This window comes from Orcinus orca, chromosome 2 (assembly GCF_937001465.1).
Source record: "Orcinus orca chromosome 2, mOrcOrc1.1, whole genome shotgun sequence".
NCBI classification, from domain to species: Eukaryota; Metazoa; Chordata; class Mammalia; order Artiodactyla; family Delphinidae; genus Orcinus; species Orcinus orca.
In genome coordinates, this window is record NC_064560.1 from 173,199,326 (window position 1) to 173,222,096 (window position 22,771).

Here is a 22,771-nt window from a genome sequence, read left to right on the forward strand (position 1 = left end):
CCGGCTCGGAGGCGAGCGAGTGGGTGTGTGTGTGGGGGGCGGCCAAACTTCCTGTCCCGCGCTCGAGCTGCTTCCGGCGGGAGCCGGAAGACGCTCTGTGTGGACAGAATTCGGGACCAACTGACGGACGGACGGACGGCTGCCCGGGACGGAAAGGTGAGCTCCGGGGTGGGCCTGATCGACCCGCTCGGCTAGGTGGTCCCCGAGAGGGAGGGAGCAAGTGCTGGCTCCTCAGGGGCTTGGGCCGAGTTTGCCCCCGGAGAGGACAGGGAAACCGCCCCGGGGCACCCCACCCGGATCTGGAGCGGCCGGTCTGAAGCCCTACGGCTTCGGCTCTTCTCGCGGGCTTTTGGGGCATATGTTTCGGCTCCTTCGCTTGGTTTCGGGGCCAGGGGCATGGGGACAAGACCAACCTGGAGAAAGAGTCAGCGAGTCCCCGCGGCGGGGGCTCCTGGGCTGCACCCTCCGCGAGGCCTGCCTGCGGACCTTGGGGCCCTTCACTAGGCTGTTGTAATGGGGGAACGAGGATGTCAAGGCGACTCTGCCCTGGACATTTCAGCCCAGACCTACCCTCTTCTTTGGTACGTCCGCTTACTTTCTCGGTCTAGAAGAAGGAAGGCTGCCGACTCGGAGGGTCTGGGCCACTGGTTTCTCCTTTGCGTGTCATTTCAAGGCGAGGGTGTGGGCTGTGAGAGTCTACAGCCTTATGCATTTCGCAGGTTGAAGTTTCTTCAGAGAAAAGAATTCAGTTAGTTTATTAAAGTTTATCTCACTTGCTCATGAGGCTCTGAAATGCATTTAGGAACCATTTGAAAGTTAAATATCATTAACTTGGAACTTAAGAATTTGTATTTCTTCCTCACTTTGGCACAAGGACCAACACAGCGTATTTGCAAAGAGAATAAAAGAAACATTTTAAAATAAAGCCAGGGGCATTTTGTTATTTTTAGGGAGTGAGAAATTCCACTTTGTGTTATCTTCGTGTGAGACAAGGTCAACTAAACTCGCAGTCAAAAGATTTAGGTTCTAGTTTTTTAAGTTTTACATCTAAGTAGAGGTCTAATTTTTGGCAAGTTAATGTCTAGCTTTGGACTTTTATTTCCCTCTGTAAATGAAGGGGGTTACCTATTCATTCAGCAAATATTTCCTGAATGCTTAGTTTGTGCAAAGCATCGGTGGAGAAGGGAGAAGGATGGGAGAAGGATGATAAATTCAATGAACCTTAACCAGTGAGAAAAATATGCAACTAACTCCCAGGGCAGGCTGAAATAATTGCTAAAGAGAGGTTAAACTGTGTTGTGAGAACACCAAGGGAAGGACAGATTTGTTCTGACTGGAGGGAAAGGAGTCTTCATGGAGGATGGCGTATGAGTTGGATTTTAAGGACTGGAAAGGATTTCAAAAGATCACAGCTGGATTGGAGGGTTTTATTACTGGAGGGTCTTATTACTGGAGAACTATCACAAGGGAAAGGGACCTTGAGCACTAAAATAGGTTGGAGTGTTCATTTAGTAGCCAGTCCAGTGTGTACTGGAGAAAAGGGTTCATTGAGGAATATAGTGGATGCTGCAGTTGGAACAGTATTTGAGGACATATTGTTGAATATTTAAAATGCCATGCTTAGGGATTTGACTGTTAATTCTGAAGCCCTGAACTTTGGGTAAGGGAAGTGACGTAAGCATTTCTGTGTTTTGGAAAGATGAGTGGCTGCATAAAAGATGGAATGGAGGGCTTCCTTGGTGGCGCAGTGGTTGAGAGTCCGCCTGCCAATGCAGGGGACACGGGTTCGTGCCCCGGTCCGGGAAGATCCCCCATGCCTCGGAGCGGCTGGGCCCGTGAGCCATGGCCGCTGAGCCTGCGCGTCTGGAGCCTGTGCTCCGCAACGGGAGAGGCCACAACAGTGAGAGGCCTGCGTACCGCAAAAAAAAAAAAAAAAAAAAAGTTGGAATGGAAAGGGGAATTTTAAGGGCAAGGTGGCCAGTTAGAAGCCTATTTTCATAGTGTAGTTGAAAGATAATGAAAAACCTAAACAGGGCATTATGGTAGGAGTAAATTTGGAGGAATCAGAACCACTGGGATTATTTAAATATGGAGGATGAGAGAGATTGTTCAAGACCTAGAATTTGTAGCTGAGTGGGAGAACAATTGGGCAATAACTGAAATGGATAATACAGGAAGAAGAACAGGTTTGGTGGGGAAGGTGACAGTCTGGATTTTGGACATTGTTAAAATTGAGGTAGATATCCACATGGGGTTACTTAGCAAGCAGTTAGAAATGAAAGTTTGGAGTACAGAGAGAGGTCAGAAATAGAGACAAAAATTTGGGTATGATTCACGGAGTCATTCATTCGTTATATAAATATTTGTTCAGTGCCTACTAGCTGCTTACAGGAAGTTTGTATAAAAGCCCTTTAAACTCATAGTAAAGACAGTCTCAGAGCTTCACAGTATCAGAAATGACTCTTGGAGACCTAAATTCCTTATGAATTACCTACAATACTTTGCCAGGCACTAGGTGATGGGTTCTGGGTTCTGGGAGATACAGTAGTGAACAAGACAGGCTAGTTCTTGCCTTTGTTTATGGAGCTTACAATTTAGGGGGTAGCCAGACAAAAAGTGAATACTGTATCAAAACAAAAGAATTAGAAATTGTGGTAAGTGCTGTAATGGAGACAGCAGAGATAGAAAATAAAAGTGGGGGTATGAGGAACCTTCCTTGGATAAGGTTATCAGGCAGAGCGTTTCTGCATGAGTTGATAGTTAAGTAGAGCCCTGAAGAATGAAAAAGAGCAATGGAAGAGAAAGCATTCCTAAGTAGAGGAAATGATGTGTGCAAATCCCTAACATAGGAAAGAGCTTAATATGTTCAAGGAACTAAGGGAGAGTCATCTGGCTGGAGGTTGAATGGAGGCAGGAATGGATCACATAGGTCCTTATAGGCCAGGATAAGGAGTTTGGATTTTTTCTAGATGCATTGGGAAGCCACGTGAAAAAAAAATGTGAAAATTCACATTTTAAGATGATATTAAGTGATGTGAAGAGAATGGAGGGAGGCAAAGTATAGAAGCAGGGAGACCAGTTAGGAGACAGTAACAGTACTTTAAGGCAAGGTTGATGGTGGCCTGGAGTAGAGTAGTGGCAGTAGAGATAGAAGTAGGTGGATTTGCGATCTCTTTTGGAGACAGAATCAAGTCCAGACTTGCAGCTGGACTGGATACTGGGAACAAAGGAAATAAAGTAATAAAAGTGACTTCTAAATGGGGTGAATGGTGATCCTCCCTTGAATGGAGGGTTGTGGTCAGAGGGGCTGGCAGGGGAGGATGGGAAATAGGCTTGGGAGAGAATTCATTTTGAACATGTTAAATTTGAGATATCAAAACATGAGGTAGAGATGTCAAGTAAGCAGTCCTTCCTATGTACAAGTTTGCAGCTCAGAGGAGATATCTGGGCTATAGATAAAAATTTTGGAGACCGTATCATTTAAAGCCATGAGTTCACACTAGGAAGAGAGTCTAGCAAGAGAAGAGGGCCTGGCCTGCAAACTATCCTGAAGAACATTAATATTTAGAGGATGAGTGGAGGAGGAATATAGGAGTTATTGAAGGAAACTGGAGGAATGGCCAATGAGGTAGGATTAAAATAAGAAGTATCTTAGAAGCAAAAGAGAGTAAGTAAAGTGTTTGAGGAAGGAGGCAGTACTTCTAAGGGAAAATATCAGTTATGGCTCTGGTTGCAAATGACCAATTTACTTGAGGAGAAGAGGAATTTATGACAAGGATGTGGGCAGCTGACAGGATCAAAGGAAATGCTGAAGGCCCTGGCTTTGAAAAGGACAGGAATCTGAGCAGCCCCAAGGGGAGGCTGCTAATTGCAGTACTGGAGTGAATGGGCTGCTACAGCAGTTTTCACCTTAGTTACTTCTTTTAGAATTCACATTCTGAGGAAAAGTATCTGATTTGTTCATCATGGGTTGGGTATCCAGCAGTTGGTCAGGATAGAAAAGAACACCTTAATCTATAATCGCACTCAGAATGTATCCAGTGGGGGAGGGATAGATCCCCCAACAAAATGTGGATCCTGTCACCCAAACGGGGGAATGAATGTGGAACAGTCAAAAATAATAGCTGTCCCTTGCAAAGGTCAAGTAAGATTAGGGCAGCAAAGTATCCATTAAATTTAGCAGCATGAAGATCATTGGCTTAAATTTGTCTCTGAAGGATTGCAGAGAAATGGGGAGGTGACCGGAATAAAAATCAGGGCTATAGGAATGGAGCACCCCAGAAGATCCTGTGAAGAGAAGAGGGAAAGCGCGCGCAGGATGAATGCTACGGTTTCTGAGATTCATTCTGGCTTCACAGTTCTGTATTCCAAATGTCTTTTATCAGTACCCGTTACCACTTTATCATTAGAATTTAATTAACTCTCATGCTATATCATATACTAGATATGATATTAAAAAGTTACTTGGGGGGCTTCCCTGGTGGCGCAGTGGTTGAGAGTACGCCTGCCGATGCAGGGGACACGGGTTCGTGCCCCGGTCCGGGAAGATCCCACATGCCACGGAGCGGCTGGTCCCGTGAGCCATGGCCGCTGAGCCTGCGCACTGTGCTCCGCAACGGGAGGGGCCACAACTGTGAGAGGCCCGCGTACCGCAAAAAAAAAAAAAAAAAAGTTACTTGGTTTTTCTGTTCCTTTCACTACCATTTTATGCCAAAACTTAAACTGCTCTTTTTTAAATTTTAATTTTTGGTCTTTGGAATTCACTAACATTAGTAGAATTTTGTTTGCGTTTTTTAAGTATTAACTGAGTTTTGTTCCTGTCTGTATCTGTGGTCAGCCACAGGTTTCGGGGGAGCTGAGAAGCAGATTGGCCCATGGTAAGAGAGACTAGTCCTCTTGGTTGAAATTATGTGCTTTATTTTAACCTTTATGAATAGTGACCAATTGGGGGAGCACAGTGTTTCTCAGTTTCTTCCCTCTTTTTTCTCAAGCCTCCCTCAGTCTTCCCCTTCTTTCCAAAACCGGGTCAAGGTCAAGGCATTTTCTACCTCCCTCAAGAGGATAAGAGCAATACTGGTATTCTGGGCTTTGTATTCTAGGGTGGAATCACATTGCTTTTTGGAGGTTGACACAATGCTGTTCTGTTTCTTTCATGATGCAGAGTATTAAAGCCCCGGTCATCTTTCTGTTTGGAATACACTCCCTTCTGTATGGTAGTCAGGACTAAGGCAAGAGACCTGTATCAGCTCTGTTCCCCTGTTGCTTGCTTAGTTTACTTTGGATTGGTTTTTCCCTCCCAGTATTTCTTCATGTAGCCTTCATTGGTTTTAGGCCATACCTACTCTAGGGAAATGGTGTTACCACATTCTGTCTAGTATATGAGAGTTCTTCATTAGGGTGTGGGACCAAAGACTGGTTAATTAGAAAAACTACTTTGTCTTTCTTTGCCTAGTGTGTAGTATTTTCCTTTGCAGACCTCAAGGAGGTTTGAGGTTTAAGTAATCTCAATTTCACCAAGACTTTTATCAATGGTAATTGCTGATTGTTTGTAATATATACTTATAGCAGGTTTATATCTATGGCTTTATATTTTAAGACTGATTCTGTGTTAAACATATGCATTTTAGACACTTGAAAATACAGTGTTTTTCTATCTGTGGGACATAACCTGTTAATAGCTGTGAGAACATTTTCGTGGATCTTATCATTTAAAAATAAATTCAAAGTGCATGAGATTATTATATGTTAGTATTTTATTGTTTTATGAAAATATGTTATTTGTGTGTATCTCTGTGTGTGTTTCATTCTCTGGGTTATGATGGAAAATGTATCTTACTGTGGGTTGCAGTCAAAAAAGTTTGAAAACCACTGCTCTATAGGAAATTTGGACTCAGTAACAAAAAGCAGATTTCTTAACCTTTTATAGTATATTAAGCGTTTGATAGATTTACTTGTTTCTTAAGCACTTATGCAGAACTTTGTTTCTGAAGAATTTTGTAATTATTTCTATTGCCTGATATATAAATAATCTTAGGGTAGACCTATTTCATTTCTGTATTTCAGATAAGTTTCCGAGGGCCAAGAAGATGAATAGCTTGCCCAGGTCTCAACCAACGAGTCAGAGGCAGAATTTAGATTCCTGCTTTAGAGACCTTGGATTTTTTTTTTTTTAAACATCTCAACTTCTTTATTAAACTTGTTCAGCTCCTTAGTGTTAATGCATAATTTGCTGGATGATGTTGAGTGTACTGTATAAAAAATACAGTTTATCAAACTTCAGTTCCCAGGATTTATTTGGCTAAAAACAAGAAAGAGAGTTGTTTTCAGGATGGCCATAGAGATTGCTGTTGTCCTAAATCAACTTTGCTGTTGTTACTTATTCCCAGAACTTTTCAGGGCTTCTTGTGTTCTTTGCTTTGGTTCATTGCAAAGGTTTGTGTTGCGTGCATTTTTTTTAACCCTTAGGCTGACTATGGGGTAATATATTCAATAATAACAGTGGTAGGGTCAGTGGATTTCTAAAAAATATAATATGTGCTAGACCAAGATTGTTCCTTTAAGCAGTCTAATATGCTTTCATGGCCATAGGGAACCATGCACATAGTAAAATTTAGTTGTTGCCAAGGGTAGAGGGAGAAAAGGTCTGAACAGTATACTTAGACCAATCCTTCAGTTTCTGAGATCAGTTAGTTTTGTTATGAACTCTTCATCCGGAGCCAAGATTCCTTATTTATGTTATGATTTGTGGAAAATAGGATTTGATGTGCCTGGCCTTTGTTGCTGATAGTTAAATATCATTATCTCTTTTATTTTTTATGGAGCTAAATTAGTAATTTTTCTATTTAGAAGGAAATAAGAATACAAATTTTGTCTGGGTAAAGATACAAAATAAAAATGAGCAAATATTACTGTCCAATTAAAGGACTTTGGGTGATGTAGGCGACTGCTTGGTATCGCATCTCTAATCTCTTATCTTAATTAATATAAGAAAGCCTGGGAAGAAATTTCGTCTGAGACCCATAATTATCTTGAAAATAGCTTCTCTTTGAGTAAAGCAGTGTCTTTCACTCTAGTGTCATGTAAATTGCATTTGAAGGAAAGACATTGCATTGGACACTCCCCCCCAACCCCATACTGGTACATTATTTTTATCATAAATACTTTAAATATACTCAAACGAAAAGCTAGGTAATCGGGCTTCCCTGGTGGCCCAGTGGTTGAGAGTCCACCTGCCGATGCAGGGGACACGGGTTTGTGCCCTGGTCCGGGAGGATCCCACATGCTGCGGAGCGGCTGGGCCTGTGAGCCATGGCCGCTGGGCCTGTGCGTCCGGAGCCTGTGCTCCGCAACGGGAGAGGCCGCAACAGTGAGAGGCCCGTGTACCGCAAAAAAAAAAAAAAAGCTAGGTAATCCTTATCCCTCCTGTGTTGAACCCCTATACCTTTTAATCAACTATAAAATCAAAACAAATTTACAAATAATTTAGTACTAGCAATGGTAGGGTCAGTGGAATTTTTTTAAATATATGCTGAAGCAAGATTGTTTTTTTAAGCAATCTAATATGTTTTGATGGCCATAGGAACCATGTATATAATACAGTTTAGGTTATCAGTGTTATGTCCGTTGTTACCGTGGATTTATATCTTTATGAGTAAGTATATAGACGTAAACCATACCAAAACCCAAGAAAATCCAAATTAACATTCATATTATGTTGTAGAGATGTTGTTTTACTGAAATGAAATACTTAATGTTGATCTGAATAGTGGAAAGATTTAGCTTTGGATTCACTATTATATATAATCTGTTTCTATATTTTAACTTTAGTAATAGCAATGTAGAGAATATCATACAAGGTAGTATTTGTGATATGAAGGCATTGTGAAGCAGTTTATGATAATCAGATCTCATATTCAACCAAAACTGGCCAGAAGTCCTTGAATGCCAATTTCAGTGAGGTATTGTTTGATAACTTTGTAGAGTTAGAGTTGGCTTATTCAGAAGAAGATAAGATTTGTGTTGCAAATAAAAAGATAACACAGAAAGGGAGAAAGTTTGGGCAAATCTTATATCTGGTAAGGGACTCGTATCTAGAATATATAAAGAATTCTTACAACTCAATAGTAAAAAGACAACTCAATTTAAAAATGGGCCAACGATCTGAATAAGCATTTCTCCAAAAAAGATGTACAAATGGCATATAAGCACATGAAAAGGTGCTCAACATCATTAGCCATCAGGTAATGCAACTCAGAACTACAGTGAGTTACCACTTCACACTCACTAGGATGGCTGTAATAAAAAAAGGTGTATTTTAAAAGGAGAGGATAGGGAGAAATTGGATCCCTCATGCACTACTGGTGAGATTGTAAAATGGTGCAGCCACTTTGGAAAATAGCCTGGTAATTCCTCAAGAGGTTAAACACAGTTACTGTATCACCTATCATTTCCACTCCTAGATGTATACCCTAAAGAGTGAAAACATATGTCCACACAAAAATTTGTACATGGGGCTTCCCTGGTGGCGCAGTGGTTAAGAATCCTCCTGCCAGTGCAGGGGACATGGGTTCGAGCCCTGGTCCGGGAAGATCCCACATGCCGCGGAGCATCTAAGCCCGTGAGCCACAACCCCTGAGCCTGCATGCCACAACTACTGAAGCCCGTGTGCCTAGAGCCCATGCTCCGCAACAAGAGAAGCCACTGCAATGAGAAGCCTGCGCACCACAACGAAAGAGTAGCCCCCACTCGCCGCAACTAGAGGAAGCCCGCACACAGCAACAAAGACCCAACACAGCCAAAAATAAATAAATTAATTAATTAAAAAAAATTTGTACATGAATGTTATAGCAGCATTATTCATGATAGCCAAATTGTGAAAACAACCCAAATGACCGTCAACTGATAAATGGACAAATAAAATGTATATCCATGCAATAGAATATTATTTGACAATAAAAGGAAATTAAGTACTGGTACATGCTATAACAAGGATGAACATTGGAAACAGTATGCTACGTGAAAGCAGCCAAACACAAAAGATTACATATATAATTCCATTTATATGAAATGTCCAGAATAGGGAGATCCATAGAGACAAAAAATAGATTAGTGGTTGCCTAGGCTTGGTCAGTGGAAGGTTTGGGAGGAAATGGGGAGTGATTACTAATAGGTTTCTGTTTTGGGGTGAAGAAATTGTTGTAAAATTGATTGTGGTTATGGTCGCATAACTGTGAATATACTAAAAAAATTTAGTTGTACTTTTGAAGTGAGTGACCCGTATGGTATGTGAATTACATCTCAATGAAGCTGTTAATGTAAAAAAATATTTGAATTGTAGTTTTTGAAATCTGTTAAGTGGGTAACTTGAATTGGGAATAGAAAATTTTAATTGTATATTTGCCATCACATTTCCAGCTAACGTACATAGCAAGTTGCTGTGTTAAAGATGAGATCCACCTAATACACTTGATATGGTACTGAGTGCTCCAATACAGATTCTTTTGAGGTCATCCTGCTGCATCCTACTCATTCTGCTGCATCCTACTCATCTCTCTTTTGTTTATACAGCAAACATACAAACCACAAACTGGGCACCAAAATTGTGTGGTAGAACTCAGTTATAATATGGATACTGATTTGTTCCAGAAAATACATGTGTTAATTTTTTAAAAATTATCATTGAAATGACTAAAATGAAACATCACAGATAACCACGAGCATGAGAAATGGTGATCTAGAGGTATCTATTAAACTGTAAGAGAGGTGGCAGCTCCCTTCTCTAAATTGTTATTACAGATTTGCAAAAATGTCTAAAGTATAGTATATCTGATTTTTTCCCTTGTTTGGTACACATGTTCATATACTAAATTTTTTAAAATTTTCATTAGGTAAGGATATCAGAAATGGAGCCAGTGCCATCAGTTTCTAAGAAAACTAACAAATATAAAGGACAGTAAATAGTTGTCTAGTTTCTTAGAGATTTTACAGTCCTGGAATTTTCAAGTTGGAGGAACCCTAAGGTTAACCTAAGCAAACATTTGGTAATTTCTTGGCTTCTTGAAATGAGCTGGAATTGGGGAAAAGGAATTCTTAATTCTTGAATCCTGATGATTCAAGATCAGACCTAGGGAGATGTAATTACTATTCATGCCAGCCTGCTCTGTGGGTGGGAATGCTGGCTCTGCAGCTTAATAACTTGAGCAAGTAGCTGTACTAAGCCTCGGTTCCTTCCTCTCTGAAAAGAGGGATGGGTAAACTACATTGAGCAGTTACAGTGCTTGAATAAGAAAAACGTATGTGAAAGGAAAAGTCAGGGATTTATGACAGCTTTATGTGGTAAACTTAAAATGAGCCTTTTCATTTACATCTTATACATTTTTTTTATGATGAAAGTGAGGATTTCTGGAAGCTAGCATTGGGGAGAGGTTTAACCAACAGGAGAATAGACATTTATTCACGTACTTCTAAATGCCCTTTTTGTAGAGTAAGTCTTTCTTATTCTAACTTTCCACTCTACCTTGGTATGTATTGAAAACTCCCATCCTGGGTATATTTTACACTGTATGCTTATTTTGTATATAATAGTGCTTCCAATTTAAGCAAAAATTGTGTGAAATAAAGTGGACTTATTTGCCAAAATCCTGAAAGAAAAGCTTTAAGAAAGTAAGAATTTAGAGGATGGGAGGACAAGATGGCAGAGTAGAAGGACCTTGAGCTCACCTCCTCTCATGAGCACAGCAAAATCACAGCTAACTGCTGAACAACCATTGATGAAAAAGACTGGAACCTACCAAAAAGATAATCTACATCCAAAGACATAAAGAAGAAACCACGAGATGGTAGGAGGGGTACACTTGCGATATAATCAAATCCCATACTCCCCAGCTGGGTAACCCACAAACTGGAGAATAGTTATATTGCAGAAGTTCTCCCATGGGAGTGAGCATTCTGAGCCCCATATCGGGTTCCCCAGCCTGCGGGGTCTGATGTCTGGAGGAGGAGCCCTCAGAGCATTTGGCTTTGAGGGCCAGTGGGGCTTAATTACAGGAGCTCCACTCTTGGAGGGTGCACACAAGGTCTTGCACGCAATGGGACCCAGGGCAAAAGCAGTGATGACTTCATAGGAGCCTGGGCCAGACCTACCTGCTGGTCTTGGAGGGTCTCCTGGGGAGGACGGGGGTGGGGGTGGGGGTGGCTTTGGCTCCCCTTGAGGACATTGACACTGGTGGCAGAGATATCGGGGAGTATTCAACAGTGTGAACTCTTGCTGGAGGCTGACATCTTGCTTGGGTCATTATCACCAAGACCTAGCCCTACCCAACAGCCTGTAGTGCTGGGATGCCTCAGACCAAACAGCCAACAGGGCAAGAACACAACCCCACCCATCAGCAGACAGGCTGCCTAAAGACTTCCTGATCCCACAGCCACCTCTAGACATGCCCCTTTACTCGGCCTTGCCCACCAGAGGGCCAAGACCCAGCCTCACCCACCGGGGGGCAGACACCAGAAGCAAGAAAACTACAGTCTCACAGCCTGTGGAACTGAGTCTGCAAACACAAGTCAGAATCTACCCTGTGACCAGATGGTCCCTGGCCCTTGCGTGATGAGAGGGGAATGTACTGCTGGGACATCTGGACATCCCCTACAGAGGGCCACTTCTCCAAGGTTGAGAAATGTAACTAACCTACCACATACATAAAAATACAAATAGAAATTCAGACAAAATGAGATGGCAGAGGAATATGTTCTAGACAAAGGAACAAGATAAAACCCCCAAACAACAACTAAGTGAAGTGGAGATAGGCAATCTACTCAAGAAAGAGTTAAGAGTAATGATCATAAAGATGAACCAAGAACTCAGGAAAAGAATGGATGCACAGAGTGAGAAGTTACAAGAAGTTTTTAACAAAGAGTTAGAAAATACAAAGAGTGACCAAACAGTTGAAGAATACAATAACTAAAATGAAAAATACACTGGAAGGAATCAGTAGCAGAGTAAATGAGGCAGAACGGATTGGTGAGCGGGAAGAAAGAATAGTGGAAAGCACTGCCATGGAACAGAATGAAGAAAAAAGAATGAAAAGAAAGGACATTTTAAGAGGCCTCTGGGACATCAAACACACTAACATTTGCATTATAGGGGTCCCAGAAGGAGAAGAGAGAGAGAAAGGGCCTGAGAAAATATTTGAAGAGATAATAGCTGAAAACTTCCCTAATGTGGGAAAGGAAACAGTTACCCAAGTCCAGGAAGTGCAGAGAGTCCCATACAGGATTAACCGAAGGGACAACATGCTGAGGCACATAGTAACCAAATTGACAAAGATTGGACTTCCCTGGTGGCGCAGTGGTTGAGAGTCCGCCTGCCAATGCAGGGGACACGGGTTTGTGCCCCGGTCTGGGAAGAACCTGCATGCCGCGGAGCGGCTGGGCCCATGAGCCATGACCGCTGAGCCTGCACGTCTGGAGCCTGTGCTCCACAACGGGAGAGGCCACAACAGTGAGAGGCCCGTGTACCGCAAAACAAAAACAAAAACAAAAATTGACAAAGATTAAAGATAAAGAGAAAATACTAAAAACAACAAGGGCAAAGCAACAAATAACATACAAGGGAACTCCCATAAGGTTGTCAGCTGATTTTTCAGCAGAATCTGCAGGCCAGGAGAGAGTGCCACAGTACATTTTAAGTGACAAAAGGGAAAAACCTACAGCCAAGAATCCTCTACCCCGCAAGGCTCTCATTCAGATTTGATGGAGAAATCAAAACCTTTACAGACAAACAAAAGCTAAAAGGATTCAGCACCATCAAACCAGCTTTACAACAAATGCTAAAGAAACTTCTCTAGGTGGAAAAGAAAAGGCCACAACTAGAAACAAGAAAATTACAAAATGGGAAAGCTCACTGGTAAAGGCAAACATACAGTCAAGATAGGAAATCATCCACACACAAACTAGTAGGGAGGTTAAAAAGCAAAAGTAATAAAATCATCTCCATCCACAAGAGCAGTTGAGAGATACGCAAAACAATTAGATGTAAAATATGATATCAAAACCAGTAATCATGAGAGGAGAGTGAAAATGCAGGATATTTAAAATGCATTTGAAATTAAGAGATCAGCAGCTTAAAACAACTGTGTATATATAGACTACTATACCAAAATTTCATGGTAACCGCAAACCGAAAATCTATAATAGATAAATACCAGCAAACCGAAAATCTATAATAGATAAATACACACAAAAAAGAAAAAGGAATCCAAACACAACACTAAGGATAGTCATCAAGAAAGTAAGAATTTAAAGTAAGGGGGGGGAAACAGCTTCATGAGTGTCCCGAGGATACTACTTTGAGGAAACACTGTTCAAATTTTGACTGTGTAATTACCTTTTATAAAAAATTGGGAAATTAAGAGAAGAAAAACGTCACACCAGCCTACCACCCACCCAGTACAGTGACTATCATGGCTGTGTGAATTTCCTTTTACTTTTTCCTGTGCTTATCTTAACTAGTTTTAATAACAAGTGTATAGTTTTTGTAATTTAATGTCTTAGCATTTCTGTTGCATTGTTTTCATAACTATTTTTTGTGTGTGTGGTACGCGGGCCTCTCACTGCTGTGGCCTCTCCTGTCGCGGAGCACAGGCTCCGGACGCGCAGGCTCAGCGGCCATGGCTCTCGGGCCTAGCCGCTCCACAGCATGTGGGATCTTCCCAGATCGGGGCACGAACCCATGTCCCCTGCATCGGCAGGCAGACTCTCAACCACTGCACCACCAGGGAAGCCCCATAACTGTATTTTTAAGTCATACAATGTCACTATAATCAACCATTACCTAATTGAATATATATCTATATTTATATGTTGCTTACAGTTATTATCACAGATGATAAGCTGAAATTCTTTGGGCATATAGCTTTTACCATACTTAAGACCTTTTCTTATTTATTTATTTTTAAATTTATTGAAGTATAGTTGATTTACAGTGTTGTGTTTCTGCTGTACAGCAAAATGATTCAGTTATATCATTACCTATATATGTATGTGTATACATTTTTGTATTCTTTTCCATTGTACTTTATGACAGGATATTGAATATAGTTCCCTGTGCTATACAGTAGGACCTTGTTTATCCATTCTATATGTAATAGTTTGCATCTGCTAATCCCAAACTCCCAATCCATTTCTCCCCCACCCCCTTCCCCCTTGGCAACCACAAGTCTGTTCTCTATGTTCTTAGAATAGATTGTTAGAAATTCTACATTAAAGTACAACTTTTTATGGGTTTTGATATCTGTTGGGCTTGTTCTATTTTAAAACAAGTGTTTTGGGCTGAATTTTTTATTTGCTTGCTTGTTGTGATTTTTGGATATGTAAAGAAGTGGCTTTGTTTTTTTAGCTACATTTTCCTACTGCTCTGAATTCTCTCTCTCTTTCTTTTTTCCTTTTTTAGGCTAAATTAATTACCCACCCAGCCCAGCATCTTACAGGAAAAGCATAACACTTCCTAGAGGAGTATGAGCATAACAGGAAGGTGTCATTGACTCTGAATTAAAATTTTAACCTGTCCCCTGAACAGCTACAGGATTTGGAAGCTGAATCAATGTTATCAGATGAGTTAGAATCCAAACCAGAGGTGAGCCCAGGCAACTGGTTTTCTTTTCTTTTGGTGGGCTGTATTCCAGAGTTTATTCTTAGTTCAGGAGTCAGCAAACTTTTTCTGTAATGGTGCCAGGTAATAAATATTTTAGGTTTTGTGGGCCATATGGTTTTGGTTGTAACTACTAGTTTATTATTTTTCTGTTACTAAGTACTTTCTCAAAAATTTAAAAATTCAATTCTTAACCTTTTATGATTTTTTATACTTGTTATTTAAATAAGTGTAAATTATTACACATTTACATAATTACATAATGACAAAATTTATGTATATGACATATATGTAATATTTACTACCACAAACCATTTTTTATTAATTTTGTATATATCTAAAAGTGTTTTCTTTTTAAATGTGATTAGGGGATTTAAACATTTAAAATTTTTATTCATTTTTCTCATTTTAATTTTAGAACATGTGTGTTGCTTAGTGGAAAGATCACTGAATTTGGAATCATGTTACCTAAGTATGAAGACTGACATTGCTCCTAACTAGTAATGTGACCTTGGACTAGTCATTTAGTGTCTTCAACTTGATTCCTTGTCTTTAAAATACATGTTTAATCTCACTAAGTTACAGTGGGGATTAAAAGAGCCTATACACAGAAGAGTACTTTATAAAATACAATCAGTACAATGCAGTTGAATTTGTAATAGCCACCATTTAAAAATATAATTATTTTTATCATTTCTCTGTTTTATGGAAGGTGATAGAAGTTAATTATACGATTCAATTTTTATCTAGAACACTTGATAAAAATGAGTTAAAATATTATTTTGTAGTTAATCTGGTTTTTCTATGAATAAGGTTGAGACTAGTGAGCAATCAAGACTTAATTACATCATTGCCTTTTGGTAAATTCAGAGGTTTAGATCCATTCATAATAACCTGTATTATTTGTTGTCTCCACATCCCCCCCTTTCCCCTTCAGCTGCTGGTACAGTTTGTTCAGAATACGTCCATCCCACTAGGACAGGGGCTAGTAGAATCAGAAGCTAAAGACATTACTTGCTTGTCCCTCCTTCCAGTGACTGAGGCCTCAGAATGCAGTCGGCTAATGTTACCAGGTAAAAATTAAGATCACCAGAGATAAGATAAACAAGTCTTAAGAGCTTAGCCTTCTCTGTGGTACTGGTGGAATGTGATAACTGACTTTATAACTGACTGGTAGAAACTGTAAAAATTAGGATTTGTGGAGAAAAAGCAACCATGGGACTCATAAGTGCATTGTTAGTTTATTTATTTCTTTAAAAAAAAATTTTTTTTTGGCCATACCATGCAGCTTGTGGGATCTTAGTTCCCTGACCAGGGATTGAACCCGGGCCCTTGGCACTGAGAGTGTGGAGTCCCAACCACTGGACCGCCAGGGAATTCCCTGCATTGGTAGTTTAAGTCATAGGAATGGTTATGAACACCCATAGAGTGAGAGTGAGAAGAAAAGGAGGCCAAGGCAGAACTGCATGGAACTCCCTATTCAAGGTATGGGCTGAGGCAGGAGAGCCTGTGAAGGAGGGAAGAAAGAAAGGCTAGAGCAATAGGGGGAATACTGGCATAGAGTGCAGGCATGGAACCCAAGGGAATAGTCAAGTGTGACAAATGCTTCTAAGAGGCCCAGTGAGACAGGGACTGTCCCAATGAGATAGGGTCAGTGAGGTCATTGTTGACCTAGGCAGGACCTGCTCCTTGGAGAGGGAGTGGAAAGCCAGGCTGCAGTGGGTTGAGGTATCAGTGCAAGTTGAGGAAGTAACTATACTTTCTAAAGGCTGTCTTGCTATGGGAAGGAAAAAGAGAAGGACATAAAGTACATTAAAGAGTGCTTTTTTAAGATCTGAAATATTAGAGGGTGGTTTTATACTAAGAGGAAGGAGCCCATTAGAGAAGCTGCAAACACAAAGAGTAGATAATTGGTGAGGAGGCTCCAGGAGAGGTAGAAGGAAGTAGAATGCTGAGCATGGGTAGTGAGATTAGCTTTGGATGAGAAGAAGGAGATCCTATCACTTAACTATTAGGAAGGAAAACATTGTTTTTGGATGCAATGGATTCTTTATTTTCTAGAAATTGAAATATTTAAAATTTGGAATATTAATGTTAAATCAGGGGAGGGTCACCTATTGGTGACAACTTATTTGTTACAAAGTCTTCTGGTTACTATCCTCTAGTGGTGTTCTTTTTTGAGTTTTGAAGTGACTTAAGGGCAGATATATTCAACCAACCAGTGTTGATTTAAGGTTTCTCTATCTAGCTCCTGTCTTTCCCACATCGTTGATCTCTCAAGTCCCATTTTTCTACTGGTGTGTTGGGAGTGTTTCCAAATCCATGGATTTTCAATATGTGAAAATTTCCATGTGCTAATAAAATTTGATCTTCATTTGTCTTTTTTTCCTGAATTTTCTCTCCCAATTTTAATTTATTGAATAAATATTTTGACAATAATAGAGGAAATGAAAACAGGAACAAAAGCATCCATCTTCTTTTCTACATTACCTTCTTTTAGTTTTAATTTTGATTTAAAATATTTTAGACAACCAGTTATAGATAATAGTAAATGAAAACCCATGTACTCACTTCCCAGTTCATGAAACGTAGTGTTACAAACACAAATGTATCTTGTACATACCTCCCTAATCTCATTCCCCTTCCTCCCAAATATGTGTGAATCATTCCATGCATGACCTACATGTTTTCTTTTTAGCTGGGATATGTGATAGACACAGAAAAGCACAAAACTATATGGATATACCTTTTGAAGAATTATTATAAAGGAGATAGCACCACCCAATCAAGAAGTAGAACGTTGCCAGCTTCCAGGCCCTCCATGGGTTCCTTCATGATAAAAGCAACCTCTGTTCTTCCATAGGTCACCACTGCCCTCAATTTTTTGAAAATTTGTTCTTTGTTTTCCAAGTTTAATCACCCAAGTCTAATTTTAGCTGATTTTGGACTTTAAATGAGTGGAATCATATGAGTGTATCTTGTTGTACCTTTTATGTTTGTGCGATTCATCCTTGTGTGTAGCTCTGGTTTGTTTGGTTTCATTGCTATATAGTCTTCTGTTATATGAGTGTACCACAACTTCTTTTTCCATGCCACAGCTGATGAATATGTAGTTATTTTCCAGTGTTGTATTATGACAAACAGTGCTGCTATGAACTTTAAGAACAGTTTTTTTTGTGGTAAAATGTATGTAAAATTTACCGTTTTAACCAGTTAAATTTACCATTTAACCAGTTGTGTGGCATTAAATTCATTCACTTTGTTGTACAACTTCATTAGGCTTTGGAATGGCATTGCTGTCCCTAGGCTTCCACTTTATTTCTATAACATTACCTGTTATCTCCTTGAAAGAAGAAAATAATGTAACCTGCCTTCTATAAAGATGAATGAAACCCCTGAAAACATCGGATGCTTTAGCACTTTTGGCAGTTCTTCATTATATTGCAACTAAAACCTTTGGAAATTCATCCCCTCCCTTAGAATAAAGTTCTAGAAGCAAGTCTTCTGAATTATTTCTTTACATCTGGTGTAAACCCAGAACCATAATGAAACATACTCATGATTCTATACAATTTCAGTTATATCCCAGGCTGTGATTTTTCCCCTAATGACTCACCCGAACTGTCACATACATGTTATAAAAATTAGAGAGAGGTATCTTTTCCCAAGAAAAATAGTTTAAAATTTAGATCCTGTTCTTGAGTTTGTATTCATTGTGTAACTATATTTTTCAAGGGAAATATACTGATTTGGGGCCTCAAAAGGACAAAGGTCTATAATGTCCAAATGTGGATGGTTCGTATTAGTTACCACTGACCATCAGAGGAGTCTGCCCCTCACATTTTGGTTGACACCCTTTAGCTGCCTTTCACTCTCTCTTCTTTTCTGAGGCAGATTTTGTATTTATAAAATGAAAATGCTGTCTGCTCCTGTAAGGGTGTTAGATACTAAGGGATGTTACAAGGGTGTTAGGTACCACTAAGGAATGTTACAAGGGAGTTAGGTACCATATATCAAAATGGTGAACTCCTTGGAGATAGGTGCTACATAAAGCTGTGGTATTTTCCCTTTAATAGATGATACTCCAAATCATACTAACTCCTCCAAGGAGGTTCCTTCCTCGGCTGTGTTGAGAAGCCTTCAGGTGAATGTGGGTCCAGACGGAGAAGAGACGAGGGCTCAGACCGTACAGAAGTCTCCGGAGTTTTTGTCCACTCCAGAGTCTCCTAGCTTGTTGCAAGATCTACAGCCAAGTGATAGTACTTCTTTTATTCTTCTTAACCTAACAAGAGCAGGTATTCTTTACCCTTTTCTGACTTCTGCTCATGCTTAAGAAAAAAAACTGGGGAGCAGGGAATAGTTAACTTAGTCATATTTAAAGTGGAAAGAAACTATTCTTTAATTATTTTGGAGAATTGGTGTCGTTTGGTGATCAGTTGGGTATGTAGAGGGAGAAGGCAGACTCTAAGATGACTCAAAAATTTTTTGTTTGGGAAATTAAGTGGTGTCATTCACCAAGATAGTGCACACAGGAAGAGTAGGGCTGCGGGAGAATGATTAGTTCCAATTTGTGCCTGCTGATATTGAGATTTCACAGGGACATTTAGGAGGAGGTGTCCTTTAGAGAGTTAGAAACAGGAATCCAGAGTTCTAGAGAGGTCTGTTGTGAAATAAGTAGTTTTAGTGCTTATCAGCATTCAGGAAGTGTATGAAACAATGAGCATGGATTCTTTGATTCAGGAGTAGTCTGGAGCATAAACAGAGAAGAAGGCAAATCTGGGACCCTGAAAAAAAATTTTAAGAGGGTAACAGAAGAATGGGAAGCAGCTTCTAGAGAGAGGGATCTCAAGAAAACAAAATGAGAATGATGTGGGGGGAGCCAAGGAAGGAAACGTTTTAAAGAAGAAAAGGTACAGAATCATGCCAAATACCACATACTGGGCCAGTGAGATGAGGACTGGGAAGTGTATGTCCGGCAAACTCAGCAAGAGCAATTGTTATTGAGGTAGTAGAGGTGGAGCTTAGGGTTAAAGAGATAGGGAATGGACAGCAGGTGAGAAAGTAGATACACAAGTTAGAAGTTAAGAAACTTCAAGAAACATGACTTTGAAGGAACAGGTGAGAAGGTGATATTTAGAGACATAGTTGGGATTTTCTATTCTTTAAAAAAAAGGATGGGAGAGACTTGAGCTTGGACAGATTGAAAGGCTGAAAGGGAAGCTGTAAGGTGGCCACTAAGGAGGAATGGGTTGAAGTTGGGAGAGGAGAAAACTAAAAGATAGGGTTGGGATTCTAGAGGTGAGGGTTAGCCTGGTTGCTAGGAAAGACCGTTTTGCCTCTGAAACAGGAGTAGGTAAGATAAAGACCAGCCTGTCAGCTGGGAGTGGAAAGGTGATAACCTAATCTTGTATGAGAACAGAAGCTTGAGGTGAGAGGTGAAAGTGTGGAATAGCTGATCAGGACACAGAGTTTCTGAGCCAGGGCCAATCAAAGGATTACTTGTTGGCTAACTTTCATATATCCTCTTTGTTTCTTCCAGGTCTGGGCTCTTCAGCCGAACACTTAGTATTTGTACAAGATGAGGCAGAGGATTCAGGGAACGATTTCCTCTCCAGTGAGAGCACAGACAGTAGCATTCCATGGTTCCTCCGGGTTCAGGAGTTGGCCCATGACAGTTTGATTGCTGCTACTCGTGCACAACTGGCAAAGAATGCGAAAACCAGCAGCAATGGTGAGACCCCTGTGGTGTTTTCCTTTCCAGTATTCTGTGCAGAGATTTTGGTAATACAGTGGCTATATTTTGAGTTGCATATAATCCAAATTACTTTATTGGTAAGAGCAGAAGGCTAGAAATACGTAAATTGTTTTTCTTATTTTCTGAAAAATAACTCAGCCATGCCAGATTCATGTGCAGAATCAACTGAACTAGCATTCTCAATTGTCAGCTTTAAATAGTATACTAAACCCCTTTTAAAGGAAAAAATTTTTTCGCACATCTTGGTGTTATCTTGAATTGTTTTTATTGTGATGGTCCTTATACTTAGACCTTTTACACCGTTATGAAATTAAGACAGTTTTATCAATTAATAGAAATAAAACTATAAAACCAATAAAAATAAAATTAATTTTAAGGCAGTGTGGCAGATGATAATGTTTTGCTGAAACTAAATTGCTGCTCATGGCGATTTAGCAATTAGCAGCTACCATAGTGCTGCTTTTTGGGGGGTTGGGGGTGGGCAGGGCAGGGCAGGGAAGGTGGAACCAATTCACCAGAAGACCTAAATATCCAAATAGGGTATAGTATGGTTTCTTTTGAGTTCAGCATGCCTGTACTATTTACTCTGTGCCACTTTTTTTCTATCCAGTAATTTTCAAAGTGTGATCCCTGGATCATCAGCATCACCAGTAATTTAGAAATGCAAATTATCAGGTCTCATCTTACTGAATCAGAAACTTGGAAGTTTTTAGTAAGCCCTCATTGTGGTTATGATGCATGTTAAAGCTTGGGGACCATCGCTCTATTCACACCACTCCTAAACCACTGCAAGACCTTTGCTTGTGTAGCATGCCATAATATTTTTTGTTTTAGGTCTGTCTCTGTATTTTCTCATTAACCTGTGACAATTAAGGTAATACAAAAAATTATTGAGATAAGGTATATACTGTCATTACCACAAACATACTGTCACTTCCATCTAAGTTGAAATACAGAAATATTTTAATTTTGTGTGTGATGCTGTATATCAGGAGTCAGCAAAGGGCCAATAACCACCTGTTTTGTAAATAAAGTTATATTGGAACACAGGCATGTCCTTTAATTACTAATTGTCTATGGCTGATACTGTGGCAAAGTTGAGTAGTTGTGACAGAGACCATATGGCCCTCAAAGCCAAAAATATCTGCTGTTTGGCCCTTTACAGGAAAAGTTTACTGACCTGCTCTATACAGTACTACTTTCTCTGGAAATTATATACCAAATGTAAAGACCTTGCCCACATAACTGTAGGATCTTTAACGTGTTTACAGTGTTATTCAACATGTACCATATAAGGTGTTGAGTTTGTCTCTCTTGCTCTCTTTTCTTGGGGGGTGAGGGAGGGGGAAACCATTTCATCAGATGACCTCTAAATATCCAGAACTGTCATTGGCTGAGGTCATTTTAAGCTAATCTGTCTTCTGCAAACAGTGCTTTGTTTTCAAAAACAAAGTAATTTAGGGAGCACTTTGAGAAATTTTATAATGACTCAAAATACAAGACAGCTCACTCTTTTCTGAAGGATTTTTTCCCCCTGTTGTATGATTATATCAATGTTCTCATTGTATTGATATCTACAAAATTGAATGCATGAAGCCCCAACTGTCACCAGTTTATACTTTTTTTTTTTTAATTTAATTTATTTTTTGCCTGCATTGGGTCTTGGTTGCTGTGCGCATGCTTTCTCTAGTTGCGGCGAGCGGGGGCTACTCTTCGTTGCGGTGCGCGGGCTTCTTATTGCGGTGGCTTCTCGTTGCAGAGCATGGACTCTAGGCACACGGGCTTCAGTAGTTGCAGCACATGGGCTCAGTAGTTGCGGCATGCGGGTCCTAGAGCGCAGGCTCAGTAGTTGTGGCACACGGGCTTAGTTGTTCTGTGGCATGTGGGATCTTCCCAGACCAGGGCTCGAACCCGTGTCCCCCACACTGGCAGGCATATTCTTAACCACTGCGCCACCAGGGAAGTCCTGTCACTGGTTTAAATCTCTGGATTAGCATGGGTTTCTACAGACCTTTCATTAGAAATTAATTAGCTGGAGCTCTAGAGTTAGTGGGAAATTTTCCTTACAGTATATGCACTTCTGTGCTGTTTAAAATTTACCCATGTTTCAGTTAAACAAACAAAAAAACTATGTGGGACAATATTTAAAAAGAACAAGTTAATTAATATTAACTAGCAAAAGGCATCTTAGGTTCTGCTCTGACCTTGGAGCAATTAGTTTTATGATTAGCATTTGGTGAAGTACAGCAAGGAGAATGTAGGGCAGGAAGAAAGTAAGGTTAATAGATGGGACAGAAACTGCCTTTGATCAACTGTCAGGTTCCCGGGAGTGTGATATGTATAACATATTATCCTACTCTTGGCTCTTGAGA

General features: G+C 40.1%; 1 protein-coding gene across 7 annotated transcripts in view; it reads left to right on the top strand.

Annotated features, from left to right (window-relative positions):
* Positions 1-14: 14 nt before the first annotated feature.
* The window catches only part of ZNF410 (zinc finger protein 410), a 40,515-nt gene continuing 17,758 nt past the window's right edge, over positions 15-22,771 (top strand). For 3 of the 7 annotated variants that reach the window (XR_007475934.1, XM_033400244.2, XM_033400462.2), the window contains exons 1-5: positions 16-156; positions 14,447-14,629; positions 15,582-15,717; positions 18,721-18,939; positions 20,184-20,375. Coding sequence is in view for 6 of the 7 variants with exons in the window: in XM_033400244.2 (XP_033256135.1) it covers positions 14,597-14,629; positions 15,582-15,717; positions 18,721-18,939; positions 20,184-20,375 (580 nt within the window). In the remaining variant the exon portion in view is untranslated. The other 4 variants (XM_004262223.3, XM_004262225.3, XM_033400280.2 and 1 more) reach the window with 3 other exon arrangements.